Genomic DNA, 25351 nt, shown 5'->3' on the forward strand with positions numbered 1-25351 from the left:
ACAAACACATAAACTGAGATTTGCAACAGAAAGATGCAGGTACAATGCCGGTGGGGTGGCGAGAACCCTGCGGGGTGTCAGAGTCACGATGAGCCTGGATGAGGTGGGAAGAGTCTGAGCAAATATCCATTAATCTGTCTTACTCTGCCTTTTATTTCAGCTTTTACCATTTGCTGGGCAGGCAGTCTCTTAGCTCTTTCTTAAAACTACTTTCTTCTTTAAGTCAATCAATAGATACATCAGGATTTTGCACTCAAAATTATAACTTAAAAGATGACTCACTTCCCCATTTTATGGTTTTGTGTACTTATCCATCATTCCTTCCAGAGGCTCAGCTGAGGATAAGTCTCACTTCTGTTTAGAATCCCAAAGATGCATCTTTTTGCTCCCATGTTATGTTGCACAAAGTAGGTTCAAAATATTTGTAGAATAAGCCTAGATGAGGAAACCACTGTCTTTCCGAGCTAATGAATTGAGGAGTTTCTGTTCAATTAAATACCGCTGTCACATTTGACTAGCACTTGAACTTCACATACCCTGACTTATCTGATTCCATGACAATACTGTGACGTGGGTATCAGTCTCCCTATTTTACAGGTGAAGAAATTGATGCTTAGAAATGTGAATCTGCTTGCATGGTCACACAGCAAGCAGGTCAAAGGACCTCCTAAGCAAACTCGAATGTGCCTTGTCAATACAAAGAGGGATGACATTCTGACCTTAGCTTTTCCATCTTTTGGCGGCTCCTGGGCTGCAGGTTTGTTTTCAGGCTCCAGCACAGGGGAAGAGTCAGGGATGTCAACAAGGGTGGCTGGCTGGACCTGCACCAAGTCGGGTACCACTGTGGGAGGAGGCTCAACATCCACAAAGATATGATCTGCTGGGAGCTCCTGAGCAGAGCTGAGGGTCCCAGAGGGCTCAGTGGCAATTAGCGAATCTGAAATAGCTGAAATGAAAGTACACTGTGTCAGGCAACTGGACTACGATACAGGGCGATCATTTCAGGGACCTCATACTGGGAATCAGACAGATCTGGATTCAAATATGACAAAATCCTAATATCGCTGAAGCTCCCTCCCCCTGTTTGTATGAACATATCCATATCATTGGAAGATAAGTGAGATCATGATGTAAGGTGTCTAGGGCATAATAGTTAATCAATAAATGATTGTACTTATTATTAATCTCTCAGAGTAATTTTAAATAATTGTGGTCTACGGATCATGCTTATCAAGATTTAGGGCACAAGTCCTCTGTGTTGACTGTACTCCCCCAGTGTGTTAACTCAGGGAACCCTTGGAGGCTCCAGAGTTCCGTGAATGCTCCAAACGTTGACAGAACTCTGGGCACGTGAGTACCTGTGCTTGACAGGGAGTAAGGCCATGTCCCTGGAATTTATGATATTTTTAACTGAACAGCTGATCGAATAAAAAGGTCATAACACTGTCATTTGCTGTCAAGGGTCCTCTTCCTCTCTATTTTGAGCTGTAGAATTCAGTACATAAGAACATTTCCCAATTGGGAGCCTCCATTACTGCCAGGGCCTCCGTGCCATTGCTGACTTTTCAATAGCAAATTCAACCCAGTAAATGCTGGGCACAGAGATGGAGACATCAGTGGGACAGAATAGAAAGCTTAGAAATAGACTTGGGTTGTATGTCAATTTGATTTATGAAAAAGACAGCAAGACAAAGCAATGGGGAAAGTTAGTAGACACCGAGGGGAAAAATGATGTACTACATGGAGAGAAATGTACCTGAATCCCTACCTTAAGCCATTTAAAGATCTGTCCATTAATTAAAGATCTAAGTGCAAAAGATAAAAACATAATACTGATACATGAAAAAAATAAGATCTTTGTGACCAAGGGGTGAGTAAGGCTTTCTTAAACAAGATTCTAAAAGACTAAATCATAAAGTTTAAAATTTGGAAAGATATTATTATATCGGAATTAAAGATTTTTGCTCAAAGATGAAGACTATAGACAAGATTAGCAGTTATCCGATCAGGAGAAGATGTGAGCAATGCCTATAAGCTACAGGATATTAACGTCTAGAATATACAAAAAAGACACTTAAAGGAAACACATAAAACATGGGCAAAGCATACAGGCAGGCAAATCACAGAAGGGAAAATGAAGATGGCAACAAGCACATGAAGAGATGTGCACATTCAGAAGTAATCAGAGAAATTCAAGCTAACATTAAAGTTAGATACGACTTTATATCCACCCAAGTGGCAAATACCAAACACCAAACATCACAAAACAAAAACTCAGAAAGCTGGACAACAGAAGGTGCTGTTGAGGAGGAGGGAAATGGGAGTCCAGATCCAGTAATGGAGGGAATATAGACTGGTGTGAACTGGTGTAGATGGGTGCAAACCAGTATAGCTCCCTGGAGCACCCCCGGGGGTGCTTAGTGGAATTACATGGGCACATTCCCTGTGAGACAGTCATCTCATTCCTGGGTGTAAATTCCAAGGAAAATCCCACAGAGGATTCTCCCTCGGGAACATGTGCAGGATGTTCATCACAACACACATCACAACAACATAGTCTGTGGAAGTGGGGAGCTGGAGGCAGCCCAATGGGGGATACAGGAGGTCATATAACAATTGAAAGAACCCACAGCAATATGGATAGATCTTAAAACATTGCTTTGAGTGGAAAAAAAAAGTGGGAAACCAAATGAACGTTATAGTGTCATGTTATATACATCAATAAAATGGATTTAAATTTTACAAGGATTGGCAGCATGGGGCCTCCAGCGGGGAGGAGACTGGGAGTGGGGATGGGGAATAAGGCATAGGGGGGCGGTGGACAGAATAAAAGAGAAGCTTTGCACAGACCAGTGATGACTGTACAGCATGAACTGAGAAGTGCAATTCACTCGACTCTGAACCTGAAATCCCAAACAGAACAAATTACAGCAACATCAAGCAAAGAGAAATGTCAGGGAGTAGGAGCAGAAGGGAGCTTGAGTCACATTCAGATAAGCCTTTTTAGAGGAGCTGACCCAGGCTTAAAGTTAGAATTTGGCAGCTGAAGAATTAGAGGGATGCAGGAGCAAATTCTTCAGAAACATCCACTTGACCATGGGGTATGACCATCTTCTTTGTGCTGGGGCCCAGAGCAGGCACCTGCAGGCACCCACGGCTCTGTAGCCTACAGCTCCAGAATCTAGAAAGAGCTTCCTACCTTGTGCAACTTGGGCTCCATCCACCTGTGAGGTGAGGGCAATGGACTCCCTCGATTTACACAAAAACTGTTTCAAGCAGTTGACGGTGTAAGTTCCCACCAGTGTGCTCCTCCCGAACGCTCTCCAGTCCACCACGCAGATGCTCAGGGGCGGATGCAGAAGCTCATTCTCAGGCAGTTCCTGCGGTGGGGAGAGGCCGGGGTGAAGTGGGGCTCTGCCTGGGCTGGGCCTGGCTGCTTGGCTTGTGCCCTGCTGATCTATCTGGGGGCACGATCAAAGTCAGCCAGTCACCTATCCTTCCTGTTCCTGCCTGGTCTTAACCCTCCAGGCCACCCCTGCAGCTTGCCAGAATCTGGAACATTGCCTCCTCAAAGCATGAGGGATGGCACTAACAATTCACCCCACGTGTAAATTGCAAAAACACACACACACACACACACACACACACACTTTCAACTTCTCTATGGCAGTAGTCTTCAGTTCTCTTATTTTGTCATTATTTATCCGAAGTCTCATCTCAGATGAACATTTATCCGGACCCAAGATATAAAACAGATGAAAGCTGACCCATTGAAGGTGGAGCTGAGGGTGAGGGGCCAGCACTCCGCCCACTTCACACCTGTCTGGTGTGAAAGGTTTGCAAACACAGTACCCATCCTTTAATTCTAGTCTTTGCTGCTTTAGAACATGTGTCCATGGGTGTCAAAGCAAACTTTGACTTCACAGTTGGCTCCAAGTCAAAGCACAGAAAAGTATTGAAAGAAACAAAAGCATAGGTGCCAAACATCACTTTAGAAGCCTAAGTTCACGTGTAAATTGCTGACATGCTATGTGCCAATAATTAAAAAAAAAAAATCTAACCATTAAGTTTCATGACAGTAACTTCAGTGTGTATCAGAATCACCTGCAGGGCTTGTTAAGCCAGAGGTGTCTGGGCCTCACCCCCCAACAGTGTCTGATTTAGTAATACCGGGGCGGGGCCTGAGAATCTGCATTTGGAATAGGTTTCCCGGGCGATGCTAATGAATTGGGGGCCACACTTTGGGGACCGCTGTCAACCCACTTTGATTTCCTCTATGCTCTAACCTGGAATCTTAAAAAACAGAACAGTAAGAACAAAAGTCCATTTTATCACACTCTGAAATTCTGGCTTCTCAATGAATTACAGTTGTTCTTTGTAAGCAGTAGACGCCTGAAACTCTAAAATCTCTCACTCAGCCAGGTTCAGGAAGGAGTGGGTCCCATCTGCAAAAAGGAAGGGAACTAGCAGGTTGGGGGGAGGGGGAGGCCGCACCACTTCAAAAGCATCCGCCTGGATGCTGAAGTTTGGGTTGTTCTTGTAGCTCTGGATCACACAGGACTTTACTCCTCGTCCCCCACACTCGATGAGGACCTGAGGACGATCCACAGACAGGAGCTGCACCTTCTTCATTTCTCGGACTCCCCAGAAGAGAACCTGAGGAGAGGACCGGCAGGGCTGTCAATCAAAGACCCAGGGCGGAGCCAGCGGGAGCAGGTGTGGCAAAGTCAGACGTGCCAGCCTGAGAACAAGGGTACATCCTTCCAGGAAGGAACCGTGTTCTCCTAGAGGGCTCGGTCTGATCAGCTGTCTCCTTTCCACCCCAATGAGTCCGCTTACATAAGGCAGGCATGATTGCAAAGCACCCGTGCCCTGAAGTCTCAAAGAACAACCCCATCCTTCCCCGCACCGTACCTCCACGCGGTATTTACTCAGCACTGGCCGAATGCAGGCAGGAACCGGGTAGATCTGAGCGACATCGGGTGGGTCGAGGGGAGGGAGCCCTTGCAGCCCAGACGCAGGGACCTACCACACAGAACAAGCACGTTAGAAGGTCCGGGGAGGTAGGGAAAACTCACACAGCCACACAGTCACCTCGTGGGAAAGACTGTCACTGTTTTAACCAGAGGAATGTGTCTAGCTTAAAATATAAACCAAGACAGTGCATTTTCTCACACTTAATTATTTCTTAATTGACAAATGCATTCATTCACAAGGGTAATCAACATTTAGTGAGTGCTTGCAATGTGCCACAAATTAACAGGTTAATAAGCTTTCAGTACACTCACAGTAGAGAGGGAGAGGGGAAAGGACAAGCAGTGGGTCCTCACAACCCGATCCAATGACACGGAACTACAGCCGGGAATGGAGAGGGGGCTCTGATCGGAACCTCTGAGATTTAACTCTGCCCCCACTATCCACTACAAGAGATTCATTTAATCACATGCAGACTACGTTTTAATCAGTGAAACAGAAAATGAAGTCTTTTGAAGGCAGACCTCCGAGATGAAAGAGTGTTGTCTCCTGTGCATTTGGAGTTAACAAAACTGAAGGACAATCACTGTGCTTTATTGAAATCTCATCAAGATACTTAGAAAATCTACTGCGGAAAGTGTCTTTCTCACTATGTGAGCCACCCCGCATTACCTTCACGCCCTGGCTCAACACATACATCTTTCCAAAAGCCTCCCCTGATTCGATCCCGGCCACTGTGGTCATTCTACCCTTCAGCCCTTGGAGAGTGTCCTCTCTGGAGGCTTAGGGCAGAAATTAGTGGACTGAGCCCAGAAACCAGGCTCTGCTGTGTGACCCTGCATGAGTCCCTTTCCCTTTCTGAGTCTTAGATGTTAGGCCAGCTGACCCTTCAAGCCACCCTTGGAAGCCAGATGTTCTATTAAACGTTGCTTTGGAGCAGGAGGTTTTCCTCTCTGGGGTGTTTCTCTGACTTGGCCAAGAGGAAGCCTTTGGTTACTTCATTTCATCCTCACACCCTTCCACGGGGCTCCAGAGGGAGGAAAGTGGAGATAATGAGTTCAGTCTAGGGCATCGAAGAACCCAGGAGCTAAACCCTTCTTCCCTGAGACAGGAAGCCTTGCAGTAATGGAGATGGAGCGGCTGAAGGTAAACCACTCACAGGTGGAAACCAAGAGCCGCTGGTGACAAATGAAGACATTTTCCCATTCCCGTCTTCTCAGCATGTGTGAGATCCACGGGCTGAGACAATTGCATTGATGACCAAATTACTTTCTGGACAAGTAATCAGCCGAGAGGAAGTCCTAATGAGGCCCTAATGAATTGTGTCTCTTAGGCTGCTTGCCTCTGACAACGCCGCCTCTAACCACCCCGCTGTCAGGAAGCAGCAGGACCTTGGGCTAGTCCCCTCAGCTCCCCTGGAGGGACAGGGGATCAGAGGTGGGACCACGGAACTGGGAAAAAGCCCAGCCCTGCAGGGCCCTGTGGGGATCAGCTGGCCTGCCCCTCATTGATGGATTAGAGGATTGATGGATCAGGAAGCCTTGTGGAGTGAAAAGGGCAGTGATTGAATCCCATCCAGTTAACCTTGAGCCTCAGCTTCCTGACATGTAAAATGGGAGCACTGTACTGGATCTGGTTTCCCACGTCAGCCATTTCTCTGCCGCTTTCACCCCCTGTGCTATTAGCCAGTAAACATTTTCATTAGATACAGTTTTGTTTTCAGAAAGGAAGCTTCAAGTGGCTAAGTAAAACAAGGAGTACTTACCACAAATGGTAAGTAACTTTAAAAAGAAAACCAATGAAAACAAAACAATGTTACTGGAATATGTCATGGGTAGCATTTCTTAAACCTTCTTTTCACTATGTTTGAAGGAGCTGGTGTTCCAAGAAGATGACTTTGGGAAATGTTCCTGTAGGTAACATTGATCTTTTTTTTTTTAGAGGCATTGAGCCTGAAGCCTGTGATCTTTCTTGAAAAGGAAAGGTGCAAGTTAAGAGAGGTATTATAGCTAGATGGGCATCAAACTTTCCTCTAAACGTAGTTAGAAGGATCAAAAAAGGCAAAATTCCATCTGTAACAATATGGATGGACCTTGAAGGCACTATGCTAAGTGAGATAAGTCAAAGAGAAAGACAAATAGTATATGATATCAGTTATGTGTGGAATCTAAAATAAAAAACAAACATAGAAACAGAGAGTAGATTGGTGGCTGCCAGGGGTAGGGAGGCAGAAAAAGTGGGCAAGGGTGGTCAAGGGTCCAAACTTCTATTTAGAAGATGAATAAATTCTTGGGACTGTACAGTACAGTGTGGTGACTATAGTTAACAATACTGTATCGTACACTTGAAAGCTGCTAAGATAGTAGATCTTTAAAGTTCTCACCACACACACACACACACACACACACACACACTCATGCAAAAGGCCAACTCCGTGAGGTGATGGATGTGTTAATTAACCTTATTGTGATAATCATTCTGCAATATAGACATATATCAAATTATCAAGTTATCCACTGTAAACTTATACAACATTATCTGTCAATTATATCTCAAAAAATCTGGAGGGGAAAAAAAGCAAAACTCCCTTAATATCGATTCAATGTTACTTGACACTACCTGGTTTCAACCTAAAATTACTCTTTGACAGCCTAAAATCGCCTGGACTCTCTACTGAGGGAAGACTGGACCAGCTGGTTTTGAAGGCCACTTCCAGTTCTAACAGTCCATGTTTCTGTGCAACACACAGAATCCGGTGAGAGCTGGTTCTAGTAGACTCTCACTTGATTTATCATCCTGGAATCCTAGAACCTAAGATTTGTAAGACGACAATTTCTCTAGTCCTCCCCTCCCCCGCTCCCAGCCTGTCATCTGAGTTCTTAAATGGCATCTCCCAGATCCCCAGAAGGAGACATCTCCAGACACAGGATGATAGGGAAGGACCATGCTTAAACCTCATTGAAATGCACTTCCAGTGAGGTGGCGTCTCTGGCCAAGGTAGACCAGATAGACCTCTAGTGCAGCCGTCATTGCTGGTTCACTTACCTGCAGGAGTTCAAATACAGCAAGGAGGTCCCCTCCAGAGAGGTTCCCGCAAAAGACAGGGTGATAGCACAGCCTTGGGGGCTCATATTCCTGGTCGGCTAGCTTCACAACAGGAGCAGCCACTGTGGCTCCCAAATATTCTGGCTTTCCCTAAGGCAGAAAAAAGAATGAATTTTTGTCCTGACATTCACCTCCCTGGTTCTGATCTACATCAATGTAATTTTGTAGTTAATCTTCACAAAACTGTCAGCCTCAGTGTCTCCCTCCTGCTACTGTCTGTCTCCTTCTCTTCTTCTGCTAAGCCCCTCTTATCCCTTTCCACAGGCTTGGGGAGCAGTGGAATTCATCTGGGCTCCCAGAGAAAACTCTTAAGAGGGTCATTTTAGCAGCTTCATGGCTCAAGGCTTTCTTAGGGGTTATCTGTTTTTTCAGTGTTTTTAGCTCAGTGGAATAAAGTTAAAATAATCACTCAGGGTAGATGAAGAGGAAAAGGAGAAATAAGGTGGCACCAAATATTCCAAAAACTCTCCAGGGCAGGGTACCATTGTGGTTGGAAACAAGTTTGGAGTCCAGGCAAATGTGAGTTGGAGTTCCCAAATCTTCTACTTTTTAGATCTATGGTCTTGGGTCAGTTACTCAACATTTTGAGCCTGATCCCTAAAAAGAGGTTAAAAATAATACCTGTACATGGAGTCATGAGGATTAATATAATGATGTGTGTACTTTGAACGATGACTGGAATATAGTAAGTACTCCATACATAATAATAATAATAATAATATGATGATGATGATGATGATGATGATGATGATGAAGGTTAGCATGTTTAATAGAGTGATTCTGCCCTATTTTTCTTGGTAGTAAAAGAATATTGAAATAGCTTTGCACGTATGTTGGGTGGTAAGTTTCTTTAAGAACTATTGAATGGTGCCATCTCCGGCCTCCTCCTGTCTGCTCCCAGGAGGCTAAGTCCATGTTCCCCCATAAGCAGCGTGGGGCTGGACCATAGGGCTACTTCGCTATTTATCCTGGGAACTGCTGTGATGTAAGCTCCATACAGGAAGGATTGTCTGTTTTAGTCACTGCTGTGTCTCCTGGCACAGGACAGGCACTCATTACATATTTACTGAGTTAGATAAATGACCTTCACATCCAAGAACAGTGCCCATATTCTCTTTGGCTAAGGCTGGGTTTTAGTACCTGCACTGCTTCATTGCTTTTGGACTCACAAACCAGCACTTGCATTCCCAGCTGTAGAAGGAAGCTTGGCTGGGATGGAAATGGATTTAGCTCGGTCACACTTAAAAACAAACAGAGCTGCCTACTGGTATCCACTGGTAGCATCAGATCTGTTTCAGATATGGCTGGAGTCAGGGCAATTGAATATGAAATGAGTGATTGGCCACATAATTATTTTCTCCATAATCCTACCTCGGAAAAAAATTAAGTACAAATAGCTCTGGAAACAAAAGAGTAAACATAAACGCCAGCAACCCATTTGCCAAATATAAACTCATTTCTTACAGAGCCAGCAGACCTGAATGAGGGCACAAGCCACCGGGCATAGCAGAAAGCTCTAGACTGGAAGCCGGGTCCTGCAGAGTCAGAATCCAAAGTTTGATCGTCACCACAGGACTGTGATGGCTGCAGCCCACAGGTGTGAACAGAACCTTCTGCATGTCTGCAGGTATCTCTCAAGGAGGAAAGTACAAATGCATTCATACTTTCTTTCTCTCCCACATTTCCTTTTCCTCTTTTTTTTAAAAAAGTTTTTTTGGGGGAGGTAATTAGGTTTATTTATCTCTTTCTTAATGGAGGTACTGGAGATTGAACCCAGGACCTCGTGCACGCTAAGCAGAAACTCTACCACTGAGCTAAACTGTCCCCCGCCCCTTTTCCTCTAGATGTGAGAATGTAAGCTTATTTTTCTGTGCAGAGTTTGGCTTGAGGGTGGGGCTCAGGAAGGCAGCTGCTGAATGGAGATCTAGAAGGGGGTCTGAAAAGCAAAGGGGCAAAGGGAAATCCATGTGGTCTGGGGAGTGGGTTTAGGAGGAGCTTTCGAAGATGCTTGATTGTTGCTATTGGTTGTCAAGTAAAAATACTTAGAATTGGAATCATGTTGTTAGGGACACAATTTAAAAGGTACTTATTTTGTGGCCTTCTCTACAGAAGATCTATACTCGAAGCACAACTGTGGAATACATATCCACCTAGCTCCAAGTTTACAGATGGGGGAATGGGGCCCAGAGAGAGTGACATGGAAAAGTAGATAAAGGGATGCAGCCACACCAGCCACTCCCACAAGTACAGGAAAGAGTGGACACAGGAGGCTAAGTTCAAGTTCTGGCTCTGCTTCCAGCTACCTGTGACCTTGAACAGGGAAGGCATTTGACCCTTCTGGGTCTCTGTTTCCTCTTCTCCAAAGCAAGAGGGGGCATCGTGCTCCCCAAGGTCCCTGTTCACCTTCTACAATTCTTCCATTCTAATTTCCTCCTGACCTTGAATCAAGGTCAGAGCTGTCAGGATGCTCTGAGGAGGTGAAGAGGCTTTAGGAAGGCTTCTTGGAACAACTTAGTACATTTGAGCTTATGCAATCTCCAGAGGAAGTAAAGGCATTAAAGAAAACAAGCCTTTGCCTCTCCCTTTAGACTTCTTAATTTAATAAAGAAAAAGATTTGTTTTAGTTATGAAAAAAATATCCCCCAGGAAAAAAAGCTTTTGAATCTGCCCAGCATTTTAGAACGCAGACATCTTTGGAGAGGAAAAGGCTTGGCTAACATAGCATCAGAAATGAGATAGAGATGGATGCATTGTTTCAGGGCTTAGAGGCAACAACAACAAAAAAGACCCAGTAACAAAGGCTGAATCAGTCACAACACATTCATTTTCTTCCAGCCAGGCTAGCTCAGTCAAGATTTTCTGTTTCCAGAAGGCATGGACATTTTTATTAAGCAGCAAAAGGCAATAGAACTAGCGGGGGGCTGGATGCAACAGCAGATTGATTTATATAATTATATTTCTGAATAAGTTCGAGTCGACTGGACTTTTGTGAACCATTTCCTATTGTAATTGCAAGCTGAAGGGAAATCTAAGTGAAAAATCCTTTACTAAAAGCAAATGATCACCACTAATTTTCCTGGTTCTGTAAAATAGTGTTTTTTCCTGATTTTTGTGAGGAGGGGACTGCCCCTGGGCACAGTCACAGCCTGGTGAAATAAAGCACGTTAGGGAACAGGGCATTTTTCTCGAGGAAGAGTCAGCAGGGCCCTGGGACACTCACCACCGCGTCACTGTCATACAGCTCCACCACCACTGAAGGCGGGGACTCCGCCAGCTCCTTCTGGTCTCCGTGCAGCACCAGCTCATTAAACAGCAGCAACTGGTTCCAGGTGGGGGAGAGGGTCTGGGAAATGACCTGGAAGGTGATGCCAGAAGAAAAGCAAAAGATCATTCGACTGGGTTGGAGAGGGCTCCGAGGTGCATTCAGCAGATACTAACGGAGGGCAAAGAGGACACATCCTGGTCATCACTGCTCAGTCATTCAACACTCAGACAATGGAAACTGATGTTCTGCTAAGTACCAGAACCTAGGGATGCAGACGCCCTGCCCTGGAGGAGCTTGCGTAAGTTTCTGGCTGCCACACCTCACATGCACTGTCTCATCCAAACTTCCCAACAATTCTGGGAGATGGATATGGTCATCTATTCATGTTTTGCAGACCAGGAAACCAAGGCTTACTTGTCCAGAGCCAGTACGTGGCAGAACCGGGATTCAACCTGGATCATCTGTCACCAAAGCCCAGGCTGCTAACTTCATCCACCCTCTCCAAGTAGACGCTAAAATTATTTCCATTTTATTGGAAAGGCAAACTGAGGGTGGGGTTGACCTCTGCTTACAAGCAAGTAAAATTTTGTCATCAAATACTTGAAAGTGGGATTTCAGTTTAAGATCCCTTATATGGAGTTCCACTGTTTTGTGCGTATTTATTTGACTGCCTTGAATTGACCTAGGTCTTCAAAATAACTATCACCATCTTGCATGACATCGTTCTTTCCTCCACAGCAAATTGTGACATTGGAAGTTGGCTACAGTCATTATGCAGATGGAGAAACCAAAGGGCAAAGGAGGACAACAACCTCATAATTGGTCCAGAACCATGAGTATCTCACTTAGAAGTGGCTCACAGCTCCCCCGCCCCCGCCAGGCCATTCAAGTGGTAACTTCCGAAGGTAGGGTGTGATGGATGAGACTGCATCCTCTGTTTCATTGGATGTTTGGAAACATGCCAGTTCCACAGAGCTAAAGGCCAGGGTTTGCAGGATGCGTGAACTCTGCCCCTGGGCAGAAACTGCTACATAAATATACGAGTTCAGTCCCAGAAAAAGGCCACTGTCACAGTGTCCCAGGCTGTGCAGGCAAGTGGGTGACTTCACAGGGTAACACAGATCGCACCGTGGCTGCTGGGTCCCGAGGACACTTCCACACCGCCTCGGAACTGCACCCTTACCCCTTGTCATTCACTCCCAGAGGGATGGGAGAGAGATCTGACCTGGACCAACTAACTGCTCAGGCTCTAAAGTCCAAAGAAAAACTGTCATCTCAGAGTTTTACATTAAGAGTCATTTCTAGTCACGGCATTAAATCATTTGCATTGTGGTCGCCAAAGAATATTTTTATTGCTCTTTTTTATGAGATATAAAAATATCATGCGTTCCACAATTTCCTTCCTTCCTTGCTTTTTGCTTTTAGAGTACTTTATGCCTCAGACACAGTGAGGTTTTTAACATGACATTTCAGAGAAAATCTTAACTTTTTGGACAGGAAAAGAATGGCTTCCACCAGCCTGTGAACAGGAGTCATGGTGTTGCAATGCCAAGTTACACAGTGTCAGTGACTGACATCACAAGAACTATGTGTTTTTATGTTTCTTTTGAAGATAGAAATGTGATCTTTTTTGCAGCATGTACCCAACAGTGTGATAGCAAAGTCATCTATGATCCTCACAGCATCTTTCCTACAGAAATATTTGGATGGCTTGCCTGGCACTTTGGGCTATAATTACCACTTGGTAAGATCCCAGAGGCTAGTATTCATCCTTTCACCATATATTTATTCCTTCAAAGTAACAGGCACAGTGTCAGACATAACACAGCATCCTGTGCGCAGCAGGTCCCCAGTAACTGCTCGCATGAATGTCCTCAGAGCTGCTCTCATGCGTAAAAGGACCCCAAGGGTTGGGGGAAAGGCTCACCCAAATGAAAATACATTCTCCCACTTCTCTGCCAAGGTGCCCGCAGCCAGCCCCATCTCCTCAGGGCTTCCTTAAGGAGTTACGGGTTATAACCGTGTTAAATGACTTTGTGTGGGAGATTGTGGAGACAGTTAACACTTTGAAAGAGTGAGATACCATGGATAGAGAGTGGCTTTAGAATCAGACCCCCAGGAATGGAACCCTAGTTTTGCCACCTGCCTATGTCCAACTCGGGCAGGTGATTTAACCTCTCTGAACCTTAGTCTCACTCATTTCAGAGGGGTTTCAACCTCTCCTAACTTGTGGAGTTGTCACGACCATTATCTGAGTTAAAACATATTAAGTGCCTGGCGCACAGTAGGTGCTCAGTAAGTGCTTATTGCCCATCCCAGTTTGTTTATAAATGAGTGAACGTTGACCAAATACCTCCTACCACGTGCCAATCTTGGAGCACTGGGGTACTTGCGTCTAACAAGAGACCACCCGTGTCCTCAGGACTCAACATCAGCATGATTATTTGAAACCTTAGGTAGCACGCTCCCCACCCCCTAAAGCTCCCCCTCCTTCTCATCTAAGGTTCCCTCTTAGCCACTGAGTCTCTCTCCCTTTCTATCCCAAAGCCTTTCTCTTTAGGAGCTGTCTTCCTTTCCCTTCATCCTACCACGGCAAGCTCTCCAAGTCCCACGTCCTCAGTGATGCCCAGAATAACTGGATTCCCCTTCTGAAGTGTTTGGTACTGTTAGGTCCCAGATAAAGGGTCACCTGCAGGACCAGCCCTTCAGAGACAGTTCTCCTTGAGCAACACGTGGTCTATTCAGACGTGTGCCACCTGGTGGACAGTGGAACAGCTCAGCCATGACTGCAGGGCCCCCAGGCTCAGCTCTCCCCATGTTGAAGAGTGCAAGAGTGGAGCAGATCACACACACATCTGTCCCTCTGAGGCAGCCCAGCACTGAAACAGGAGAGGGAAACTAGAACCCTTTCTTACCAAAACAGAACCAGAGTGGTTAGGTGAACTTTGGAATTGGACTAACCTGGGTCTCCCTTGTGGCTCCACCATCTTCTACTGCAAGGGTCTCTAAGCCTTTCCTTCCTCATCTGCAGAATGGGGACACCAGTAATACCTCCCTCTGGGCTGCAGTTAGATGTAGCAAAAGATGCACACAAAGTGCTTAGCATCATGCCTGGCACAGAGGGAGTTTTTACTAAATGACAGCTATTATTATTAACAAAAATTAGGTACTGGGTTCAAAAGAATAAAGGCAAAGTCCAGGGTTTACCAAAACCTGTTTTTCCTTTCAAATGATTATTTGATAAGCAAATGTCATCTGTTCCTTTGAGACAGGAGTCTAACTCACATGCAGCTACTATCTGGAAATGCAAAGTGGAAGGAGAATTACACAGCAGCCCCGGGAGCTGACTCCAACCGCCTGCCCCACCCAGAGCCCTGAGGTCACCTCTGAGGGCCTGGGATTTCAGTGGTGCAGGCAGAGGAGGCCTCCAGGGGTCCCCGCTTTAAGAATCCCCGAAGCTTCTGGTGGGAAGCCCCAATGACAGTAATAACACGGAGTCACATAGAAGCTGTGACAAACAGAACACTGTCCCAGGGGCTTCCCCCTCGGAGAGCTATATACAATATCATCATCCCGATTTTATGGATGAAGTTGAGGACAAAAAGGATTTTGCTTAATGTCCTACAGCCGACAAGTGGAAGGGCCCAGACGTGGACCCGGGCATTACGGCTACAGTCCGAATCCCCACACTATCTACCTCTCAAAACACAGGGGACAGGAAGTGGTCTGAAGCCTTCTCGCATTCATGCTCATTCACTGAATGAGGATGGAGTCACCTTCCCTTCCAGGCAGAGCCAACCCCTCTCACTCCAGGGGCTCCTGGCGGTCCAGCACTGTGGGGTTTATCACAGCGTGGCCGACTCGTCTGCCCAAGGACTGCCAGCCTCCACACCCGGGTCGTACACTGTGTGAGAGCAGAGCCTGGTCCCCGTGTCCCGCCAGCCCAGCCGGGGACCCGGCACAGAGCAAGCCCTCCACCGGTGCTGGTGAAAGGGATGAGGCCCTGGTTCGCGCTGGGATCTCAATCTGAGTGTCAGAAGTCAGAACGCGGTCTCCCAGGTCACGGCCTCACTTTGGAAAGAAACGTCAGCCCCCTTAACATCAGCCAATGCGCTGGCCACCGTTCAGCCATCACCTAACTCTTGCTTCTTCACAACAGCCCTATAGTAAGAAGACAAACTGAGGCTGGGTGAGTAAACGCAGCTACAGAGTAGATGAGCTGGAACGAAACCTCAGGTCTCTGTGTCCTAACTCTGTCTGAACGCCTTAAAGGAACCCCTTCCTCTCTGCAGAAACAAGCCACTTCTTTTCTTGCAAGAGAAACCCCTTCCTCTTTCACTCCTTTCCTCTCTCAACCCAGGGTGAGAGGGGAAGACCTCTAAACTCCCAGAGGTGGGCAAATCCTTCACTCAGCTTCCCTCTCTCAGAACAGTGATGCTCCGAGAACAGAGGAAATCCTTAGAGACGATGCCCTAATGAGAAAAGCGCCTACTGGGTATTCACTGATTAGGACCCCTTTTCACACGTCGGCACTCAGTGTACAGGAAAGGGAGAAAGCACAGAGGAAACAGGTACAGATCCATCTCCTTTGATCCTCACAGCATCCATCAGGAAGCAGTACTTTCCAGAGGGACGCACTGAATGGCAGAGGTGTTCAAAGTGTGCAAAGTCCCCCAGCTGGAAGTGCAAAGTGACAGTGCCAAGTCCAGGGCTTCCTGACCACAAAGCGGGAAAGCTTTCCTCGCCACCAAGACCCCTCCATGAAGACTGGGTCAGAAGCCCCACTGCAGGTCATCTGTGCTGTTCTCCTTCGTTCATGTCCACTGAACTTGGCGTTGTGCCCGTCACTGCAGCAGGCAACCTGGGGGCCAGGTGCCTTTCCTGCTCATCCCTCTCTTCCTCCCACCCTTCCTTCTCCTCGGGTACTTGCTCTCTTGGCTTCAGGACAACGGGTCACATCAGAACAGTAGACCTTCCCCGTGTCTGTCCTTCCTTGCACACCTGCTTTTGAGTCTGAAACACTTTCATACTCAGAGACACAGGTATTTGCAACGGACCCCTCCTTCTCCTTTCCTGGGGTCTGTGGTGGATCAGCTGCGGGCTGCAGGGAGAAAGCAGGAGGGCTTCCCTGGTTACCTTTGTGGTCTGGCAGTGGGAAAGGAACGTGACCTTGGCAAAAGGGTCTGAAAGTCCGTTGCTGTCGGCTGCGATGAGGCCCCGGGCTTGGTACATGTGAGCTCTCATCTGAAAGATGTGCCGGTCTGTGGACAAATAATGGAAAGAGGCGAGCATTAGTGGGCTTCTCGGGAACAGTGTGTGTGAGTGAGTGTGTGCATGTGCATCTGTGGGTGTATCCAGAGACAGACAAAGGAGACCCCAGGCACCGCCCACCTTTGAGACCGAAACGGATGCAGGGAAGATGGGGGAAGAGGTCACGTTCATGGGTACTTTAGAGTCAGTCATTTCCCTTGGTGTTTTCACCACCTTGTGGGTTTTAATCTTTGTAACAACCCTGCGAAATATATGTCATTATCTCCATTTTAGAGCTAAGGGAAATGGCTCACAGAACGGCTCAAATGCGTCTCCAAGTTTGCAGAGCTAACTGGTGCCAGAGCCTGCGTTTCATTTCTGTCAGATTCTAAAATCCAAGTCTCTTTCTAAAATGCCAATTTTTTGGAATCTATATGCAAAGAAGAAACAGACTCACAAATATGGAAAACAAGCTTGTGGTTACCAAAGGGGAGAGGGAAGGCGGGGGAGGGACAAATGCGGGGCATGGGATTAACAGATACAGACTGCTGTGTATAAAACAGATATATTGTACAGCACAGGGAACATAACCAGGATTTTGTAATAACTTATACTGGAGTATAATCTGCAAAAAGACTGAATCACTATGCTGTACACCTGAAAATGATATAATCAACTATATTTCAATATAAAAAAATTAAATTAAATACCACATTTTACCTCCTAGTAAGTCTCCTGTTTCCACTGGTGTGTGTGTGTGTGTGTGTGTGTGTGTGTGTTAGAAAAGGACTATTCCACAAATCATTTTTGCTTTAATAAACTCAATAAAGTCTTGAGTCATCCATTCATTCATTCTGCCACTCAGCCAGCCAATGTCACTTTGAGTGCCACTGTGTACCAGGTACAGTTCTGGCCTCTGAGGGTTCTGAAGCAGCTAAGACAGCCCCTGCCCTTGGGGAGCTCAAGGGAGGAGGCTGCAGATAGAACAAGCCACTTCAGTCGCAGTGATGGGAACCAGGGCTGAGTGTCCTGTGAGAGATCCAGGGAGAGGACACGGGCTGTCAAAGGCAGGAGTGAGCACACCTGCTTGACGGGATAGGAGGCAGAGAGCGGGCTGCAGGAGAGGGCAGACCAGGGTTCAGTGGAGGAACCCAAGTCAGAGTTGGGTTCATCACGTTCCTTGGTTCACGGACTTGATGGTCCTTGGCCTGTTCCCTTTTACCGCCTTACCCAAGACAGATCCTTAAAATGGTGACAACCAACAAAGGAATGTTCAGCAGATGGTTTAGAACTTCCTGACTGGGGCATGCCTAGAGAGAGCCCACATATTCCTTCACACGTTACATAGTTGGGCAAATTTCTCACCTGGAAGTGAACTTGCAGATGGCTCATCCCCTGAGAATGTCCACCAGCTGCCCTGAAGTGACAACCCCAGAATTTTAGCAAAGCTCCCAACTGCAGCCACATAGGTACAACTCCAGGGGGTGCCATTTAGTCTAGGTTTTTCTGAAAACCTTGAGTCTTACCAGCTCTGTTCCTTAAACTAATAAGGCTGGCTTCCTCTTGGCTCTCATACTTGGGCCCAGCTCTGTGCTATGTGTGGTTATTAGAGACGTGTCTGATTGTCCCCACCAGGGGACCAGGATCACCTCTCCCATGGCTCTCCATCCACCGCTAGTTTTCCCACCATGCCATCCATATGCTGGTGGAAACTAATTATTCATTGAATGGATATTTTCTGAAGCATAAAATGAATGAAGAAACAAAATTCTCCAATAGGTGTGGAAGGCAGCCAAAACCATCAGTGTCAGAGCACAGCAGAGAAAGTTTCTCAGAGGTCACCCTATGAAAGGAACAGGCCACAGGGGACCAGAAAGCTTTGGGAAAAGGCTTTCCTCTGTGAATTGTGAGTAGCTGTAACAGCAAGTATGTCCAGGTGACTCCGGTCTCTAGAGAGAGTGTCTATAGAAATAAGAAGATCACTTTGATGTGGGTGTTTTTCACCCAAAGATGAAAACTCTCTGAAGACAGGAGGGGAAACAGGGAAAATAAAGCAGGGTTTAGAGAGAGTCTGCTCCACCATTTACTAGCTGTGTGATGCTGGGCAATTTCTAAGCATTTCTGATAAATCCTTTCTCCACCTATAAAATGAAGAAACCACCCCAGGCTGATGTGAGAAATACATTAAGTCTTAAGTATAAAGCATTGAGCACAATGCTTGGCACATAGTAGGGACCGTGCATTTTTCAGAAAGACGGGGCTCAGCTTTCCTTGCTCTTGTCTCTCGATATTGGGCATGGAAACCAGGAGCTGAACAACTGGATAAACATCTCTAGAACCATGTCTTCTCTAACTCCTGAGCCACTGAGATGCCCTGGCAGTCAAGTTCAGCCAAGTCAGAGGAGCCTTGGGCAACACAGGAGACGTGGATTTAGAGACAGTTCTTCACTGTTTCAAACACTGGCTCAATTTAAAACTCAACTTCAGTTGCAGGGAAGGTAAAACTGGGTTCTACTCTACGTGAATTCAGCAGCAAAGATCCTACAAATTGAAGCAACTCAGAAACAGAAAGCAAAATGCAACTATAAGGCATTAATATCTATAATAAAATTAAAAATTATATGAACTTGGATGTTCCTGGAGAATGTCATTCTAAGTGAAGTAAGCCAGAAAGAGAAAGAAAAATACCATATGAGTCGCTCATATGTGGAATCTAAAAAAAAACAAAACAAAACATAAATACAAAACAGAAACAGACTCACAGACATAGAATACAAACTTGTGGTTACCAAGGGGGCGGGGGGTGGGAAGGGACAGACTGGGATTTCAAAATGTAGAATAGATAAACAAGATTATACTGTGTAGCACAGGGAAATACATACAAGAGCTTGTGGTAGCTCACAGCGAAAAAAATGTGACAATGAATATACATATGTTCATGTATAACTGAAAAATTGTGCTCTACACTGGAATTTGATACAACATTGTAAAATGACTATAATTCAATAAAAAATGTTAAAAAAATTATATGAAAATGTAAACATGATGGCACATAGGAAATATCTACACAGAAGAAAGGATTACATAAAGCATGCTGAATTTTTTTTTTTTGCAAGACGAATTTTTAAAAGTGGCCAAGTCACAAACCAAGCTAGAGAAACATGAATGACCCCAGTGATACCAGTTTCCATTAAGTCATTACTGGGAAATATAAATACCTGTTTTTTATAGTCAAAACCCCAAAGCCATGAAAAGGGAAAATCTGCTTTAATTCCACAGGTCCTATTGGCACAAGAACTTACTGATGTTTCTTTAAAAGACATCTTTCACTTAAAATGCAAACTCGATCTATATAATCTGCCTACCAAGAAACTCATAAAGCATTCTCTCCATTAGCAGAAAAAGAGAAATGTTTATTCCAGATGTGTTTAATGACTTACTTGGCTCTTTTTAGATGGGACATTGAAAGGTTAGGAGGAACAGTTAGAAACTGTATTAAAAGAGGCAAATAAGTTGATCCTAAGATAACGTGCCTCCTTATTGTTTGCTCAGAAGCCCACCAGAGACATCTTATGCCCCTCTTGGCCCAGGGGCATCATACCTCGGTAGAGCAGGTTGGCTGGGGTTTGATGGGCGCCAGTCCCTTTGGAGGACACTTCGGCTTCGTAGCCTGCTGGCAAGTTGTCCAAAATGGCACCGGAGTGTCTGGTGGAGCCCAGCCACAGGTATAGGTCAATTTTCGCTTGCACTGGCCACCCAGCTGGCCGTTTTCCAGGAAGCTGGGGAAAGGTTACAAGGAAGACCACCTCGTTAGTAGCAGCAAATATGGGCCTCACTCTTTAAGAAAAGAGGTCCTTCTGAGGACACACCTGGGGGTATGTTCAGAGAGCAGCTCTGTGGGGTTCATCTTATACTAAAATGAGACCAGTTGATGTACAATTTTAGAGAAGCCTCCAGGTTTAATGGGACCTGAAGCTTAAATAGGCCCTGTGTTAAACATTTCCCGTCCCTAGATCATTTAAACCTAGCGGGTAGGTAGGGTTATTGCCCCCATTTTATAGAGGAGGAAACTCAGGCTCAGAGAGGTTAGGTAAATTCCCTAAGATCACTCAGCTTTCAAGTGTTAGAGCCTGGACTCAAACCCAGGAGAGATTAGACCAGATCTGGATTCTGGACTCTGGACCCCCACAGTCTGCCTCTTCCCACACTGAGTTCCAATCTCCCTTCCTAGAGCTCCCAGCTGCCTGGAGTTCCCACCACAGCCTCTACCTCTTGGCTTCACTCAGAAGAACTCAAATGCTTCTCCCACAGGCCAGGCCTCCACGGGCTTGAAGGAACCTCCCTGCCCTACCGTGTTCTTTCTTCCTGGCTAAACACCTCTCGTTCCTTCATCCCTTCCTCACCCAGTGTGGTTTCAAATTCCCTCATTGCCCTGCTTTCTCTCCTTTGAATAGACTTGGACTTGTAGTTATATTTATGTTAGATTGAATCTGTGTGTTTATGTGTGCATTAGTGTGCATGCTGTGTGTACACAAATGTGGGGGGGGCATCCACATGTTCTCAGCATGTGAAGAACACAGCTCAACACAGAGCAGCTCCATCACTAGGAAGAGGGGCTCCTTGCCGCCATCTAAGGGGTCCCAGGCCCCCGGCTTGGCTTCATTCAGGATTTCTGACAAGGCCTCCATTCTGGGAGTGGCCACCTCTCCTTTTGTTGACTCTTCTAAGTGCCCCAAGTGTTTCTTAGGATCTCCCATCAACACTTCCCCCTTTCTTCTGACCCACTTCTTTTCTGTCAAGAATCACAAAATCCTACTAAGAAAGGCTGTGGCTTGCTCTGACAATTTCCCTGACACCCGTGGAAAGCCCCAGAATCCCAAACTGCTTGGTTCTTTGCCTGCCTTCCTATCTTGCTCTGTGAGTTCCCTAAGAGGATTCTGAGCAACTCAGTTCAGCAACTACCACCAAGTGCCACTAAGGCCTGCTGCGGGAGTGGGGCCAGGAGGGCATCGCAATGACAGAGACACAGTCCCCGGCCTCTCCTCCAAGAGCTCACATCCAGACAAGGAGGCCAACTTGCATTCACTTTCCCAAATGCAAAGTCAAGTGTAAGAGAGAAAATGCTAAGGGGGAAGAGAAGGAGCAGCAGGCACTTCCATCCCCTCTGTAAGACTCACATATTCCAGTGGGCTCTAATTGGCGCTCTGGAGTTGGACCAGGAGAGAAGACATCCCCGGAAGAGGGAAGTGGGTGAACAAAGATAAAGGAGCAGGAATGAGCTGTGGCGACATGGGCTGATGTTTGGTGAGTGTTTACCAGCGCTTTCAGCCAAGAAAGAGCTGGAACAGAGAGTGACACAGGCGAGGCTGCAGAATCCTGCTCAGTATGGGAAAGAGTTTAGATTTTACTCTTTAGAGGGTGGGATGCCATTATTGATCCAGCTTATAAAAAACAAGAAAGGTCATTTTGATGTTAGTAAAGACAACCAGCCTGCAACTGGTACTTTTAAAAATCATAAGACAAATAATCCTCAACGCATCGCTTCTACAATAATAATAGCTAAAATGCATTGAGCACTTGTTCAATCAAATAAATAGTTATTGAAAGCCTGAGGTTACTTCATTCTAATTAAAGCAATCTCTCTGCCATCTGTATATGGCACTAGGCCATCAGTCCACAAAGGCAGGATTTTTGTCTGTCGGTCACAGTGACATCCTCAATGCCTAAAAGAGTGCTTGGCAGTAAACACTCGGTAAATATTTGTTGAATAATTTATTTGTTTTTCTAATAATAATCATATTTTACACGTGCTGAGCACTTACACTGTCCCAGGCCCTGATCTAATGTTCCTCCCAACGCAGAGAAGTTCCTGTTACTTGCAAACTCTTAACGAGCCATAGGTTATCATCCATCTTCATGATGACTATAAAAGAAAGTCCTTTTGTTATGTGTATTTTAAAGAGGAAGAAAAGGAGGTTCAGAGAGGTTGAGACAATGGTCCAACATCACAGAGCGAGGCAGGAGTAGAGCCAGGTCTCACCCCTACTCCAGCTGGCTGCAGAGCCCAGCCTCCAAGCCAGCACTCCTCACACACTGACATGGATCAGTGCCTGTGAATTGCCTGGGCATCTGGTAAAAAATGTAGGTCTGAGGTCAGGTTTGAAATTCTGCATTTTTCCCTGTTGGTGTACAAACCGCAGTTTTAAGTGTTTGAATAGCAAGACTCTTAACTTACTATACTGCGTGGCCCCAGGCTGATAGCCTTTGCTTCTTACAGGAAAACAAAAACACAAAACATCCTTCATTTCTACTGCTATGGAAACGAGCTATATGTGTGAATTCATGGTTAGAACCCAAAGCTCAGCTAACAGCTTGTGAAAATGTTATTCAAAGACCACTGCTGCATTCCGAAAGTTTGCAGTTTATGTATCTTTTAAAAAATACACCCCTTGAAATTGCTTGCAAGACAAGTTTTGGAATCCAAGCTGGGACTCAAGCAGCATCACTGAGCACCTTCCTGGATGCTCACAGAATCAACATCCCACGTTTAACTTCACATGCGTTTCCAGCCTGGGCTGTGTCTTCCCCTGCTGACCCCTCTTTTCCACTCTCCATTCTCCCTCATGTGCTCCTGAAGCCTAACCCACCAATTAAACTTCTTCCCTTTTGAGAGTAGCATGGTAAGGCAGGGAGGGGGGAAAAACAGAGAAAAATAATTGAAGAATGCAAACTACATCGAAAAACTATGATCACCAATGTGTAAAAACCGCATGAGACGGAATGCTGAAGTCTGAGCCTCCTGCACGCCCCACACATCTCCCTCCGGGGTCCTGGCGAAATGCCAGCTGGCCTCAAAGGAAGGGAAATCTTAGCCAGTCGGGAAAAGGAGAGAAAGACGATAATTCATGGAAACGGTGTTGAAATTGGTCAGTCAGTGTTAGTGACTGAAAGATGTGTTTGCCTTGTAAGGCTTCCACCCGGTGGCAGGACCCAGAAGGGTGCCTTCAGTGACCACTTTCCGCTGCCCCCAAGGGAACATGGGATGGAAAGCCAGAGGCTGGAGAAGAAGGGACTGGACTCAAGGGTATGGAGCAGAAGACGAGACAGAGGTGGAGATGAGGCTGAGAAGGGGTGGACTCAGCCCTGAGAGGTGATGCCAGGAGAAAAGAGAGAGAAGACTGGGTGCCACCCTCTGGCTGGGCTCCAAGTGCATCCAACTCCTCCCAGAGGAAGAGTTTCCTTTCAGTAACGAATGTTCTTTTCTGAGACTGATGGAGGGGAGAAATCTGTGTTTCTGGATGGTGGACTGGGCTGAGCTCAGCAAATTCTGTTCCAGTATTTTTAGTAGCATTATGAATATATTTAAATTAGAGAGAGAGAAAGAAAGAGCACTGAACAGGGACCATGAAATCCGGGTTGCTGTTCCAGACTTACTGCTATTTAGTCATGTGACTTCGGACGGGGCAGTTTTGTTTCCCTGAGATTACTATTCCCCCAACTGGGCCCCCATAGGGACAGTATCTTCTAGAATTTGTAGATAGCTATTCCAGATGAATGAGGTTGACCAGTATGCATTGTGCCAATGAAAATTTGGCACTTGCCATCTGCTTCGGCAAGGAATGGATCATGTTGGCACTTGCCATCTAACTCTGCTTGGATTAAATCATGAGCTGCTGCAGCTGCTGACCTCCACCACTCCCTGAAAGGAGTTCAGGATGGAGATGAACAGGAAAATAACAGATAGTTAGATATTTTCAGATTTTATGAGCCCAAATTCTTGTGTCTCCTATACCTAGAAAAGCACTGAAATCATTAATGGTGACATCTGCTCCTCGTGACTAGAAGCAAGTACTTGACTGCATGTACCCCCACTTCACTGAAGTCAGATATAATACTGAGCTTTCCCCCTGCCTTTCGGAGCAGTTCCTGAACACTATCTGAGATGCTGTCTCCTGGCCTATAGTCCTCATTTTGCCCCAAGTAAGACTCAACCCACACTATCAGGTTTTGTGATTGTATTTCAGTTGACAATTGTAAAAGTAAAAGATAATTCCTGACTGTGGGACTTCCTTGAGTTTTCTACTGGTGAGCAGGCATTGTGAAACTCCAAGAGGGGGCTACAGTGGCAACATTTAAATGAGCTTGAACTTGGGGTGTTTATTCAACTTGGGAGCCACTCAAAGGACCACTGTTCCATAGATTAAACTCTGATGCAGCTCTGGCCTAGAAATCTTAGAGATTTACATTCTATGCTTTGTCTCACTGCACATCCTAATTCCCAGTTAAGAAACCAGGGTGAGTGGCAGGTGTGTGAACACTTTGTCTCCCTGGTGCAGATTTTTTCAGATTTTCCAATTCAGTAAAGAGAAAGGGGCATTGAAGGAGAGGGAGGGAGGGGGAGTTAAAAGCAGGGGTGATGATCAAAATAGGAATAAAAATAATTTTGCTGAATCATCTTATCAAGATACTTCATCATGTCAGGGCTATGGAATTCCACATTTACAGAGCTATCACCCAAAGCAATCCCAACGGCAAAAGGAAAATCCAAATAAAGAAGTAAGCCAAGGCCACAGTGCAAAGGTTTGAATTCTCAGTATGTCCACTCCTTTTTTGACAGTTATTCTGTGTTCTAATTTTAAATAATGCCAGAATACATCAAAATATTTAGGAGGGAGTAATTTTAGTCTGGTTTTCTAGTATTTTTAGTACAGGGCCTTTGGAAAGGATTTGCTGGTTTTTTTTTTTTTTTTTTAACAC

The 25351-nt window shown here is 45.7% G+C and overlaps 1 protein-coding gene across 1 annotated transcript in view; it reads right to left on the reverse strand.

Moving 5' to 3' along the window:
- FER1L6 (fer-1 like family member 6) overlaps nt 1–25351 on the reverse strand; it is a 122025-nt gene that overhangs the window by 32510 nt on the left and 64164 nt on the right. Inside the window, exons 20-27 of the mRNA XM_006179730.3 lie at nt 20196–20373; nt 16481–16605; nt 11300–11434; nt 8020–8169; nt 4915–5025; nt 4495–4656; nt 3200–3380; nt 720–946 (exon numbers count right to left, since the gene is read on the reverse strand). Coding sequence (XP_006179792.2) covers nt 720–946; nt 3200–3380; nt 4495–4656; nt 4915–5025; nt 8020–8169; nt 11300–11434; nt 16481–16605; nt 20196–20373 — 1269 coding nt within the window. The remainder of the gene's footprint in view (nt 1–719; nt 947–3199; nt 3381–4494; nt 4657–4914; nt 5026–8019; nt 8170–11299; nt 11435–16480; nt 16606–20195; nt 20374–25351) is intronic.

The sequence above is a fragment of the Camelus ferus genome, chromosome 25, assembly GCF_009834535.1.
Source record: "Camelus ferus isolate YT-003-E chromosome 25, BCGSAC_Cfer_1.0, whole genome shotgun sequence".
In the NCBI taxonomy this organism is placed as follows: Eukaryota; Metazoa; Chordata; class Mammalia; order Artiodactyla; family Camelidae; genus Camelus; species Camelus ferus.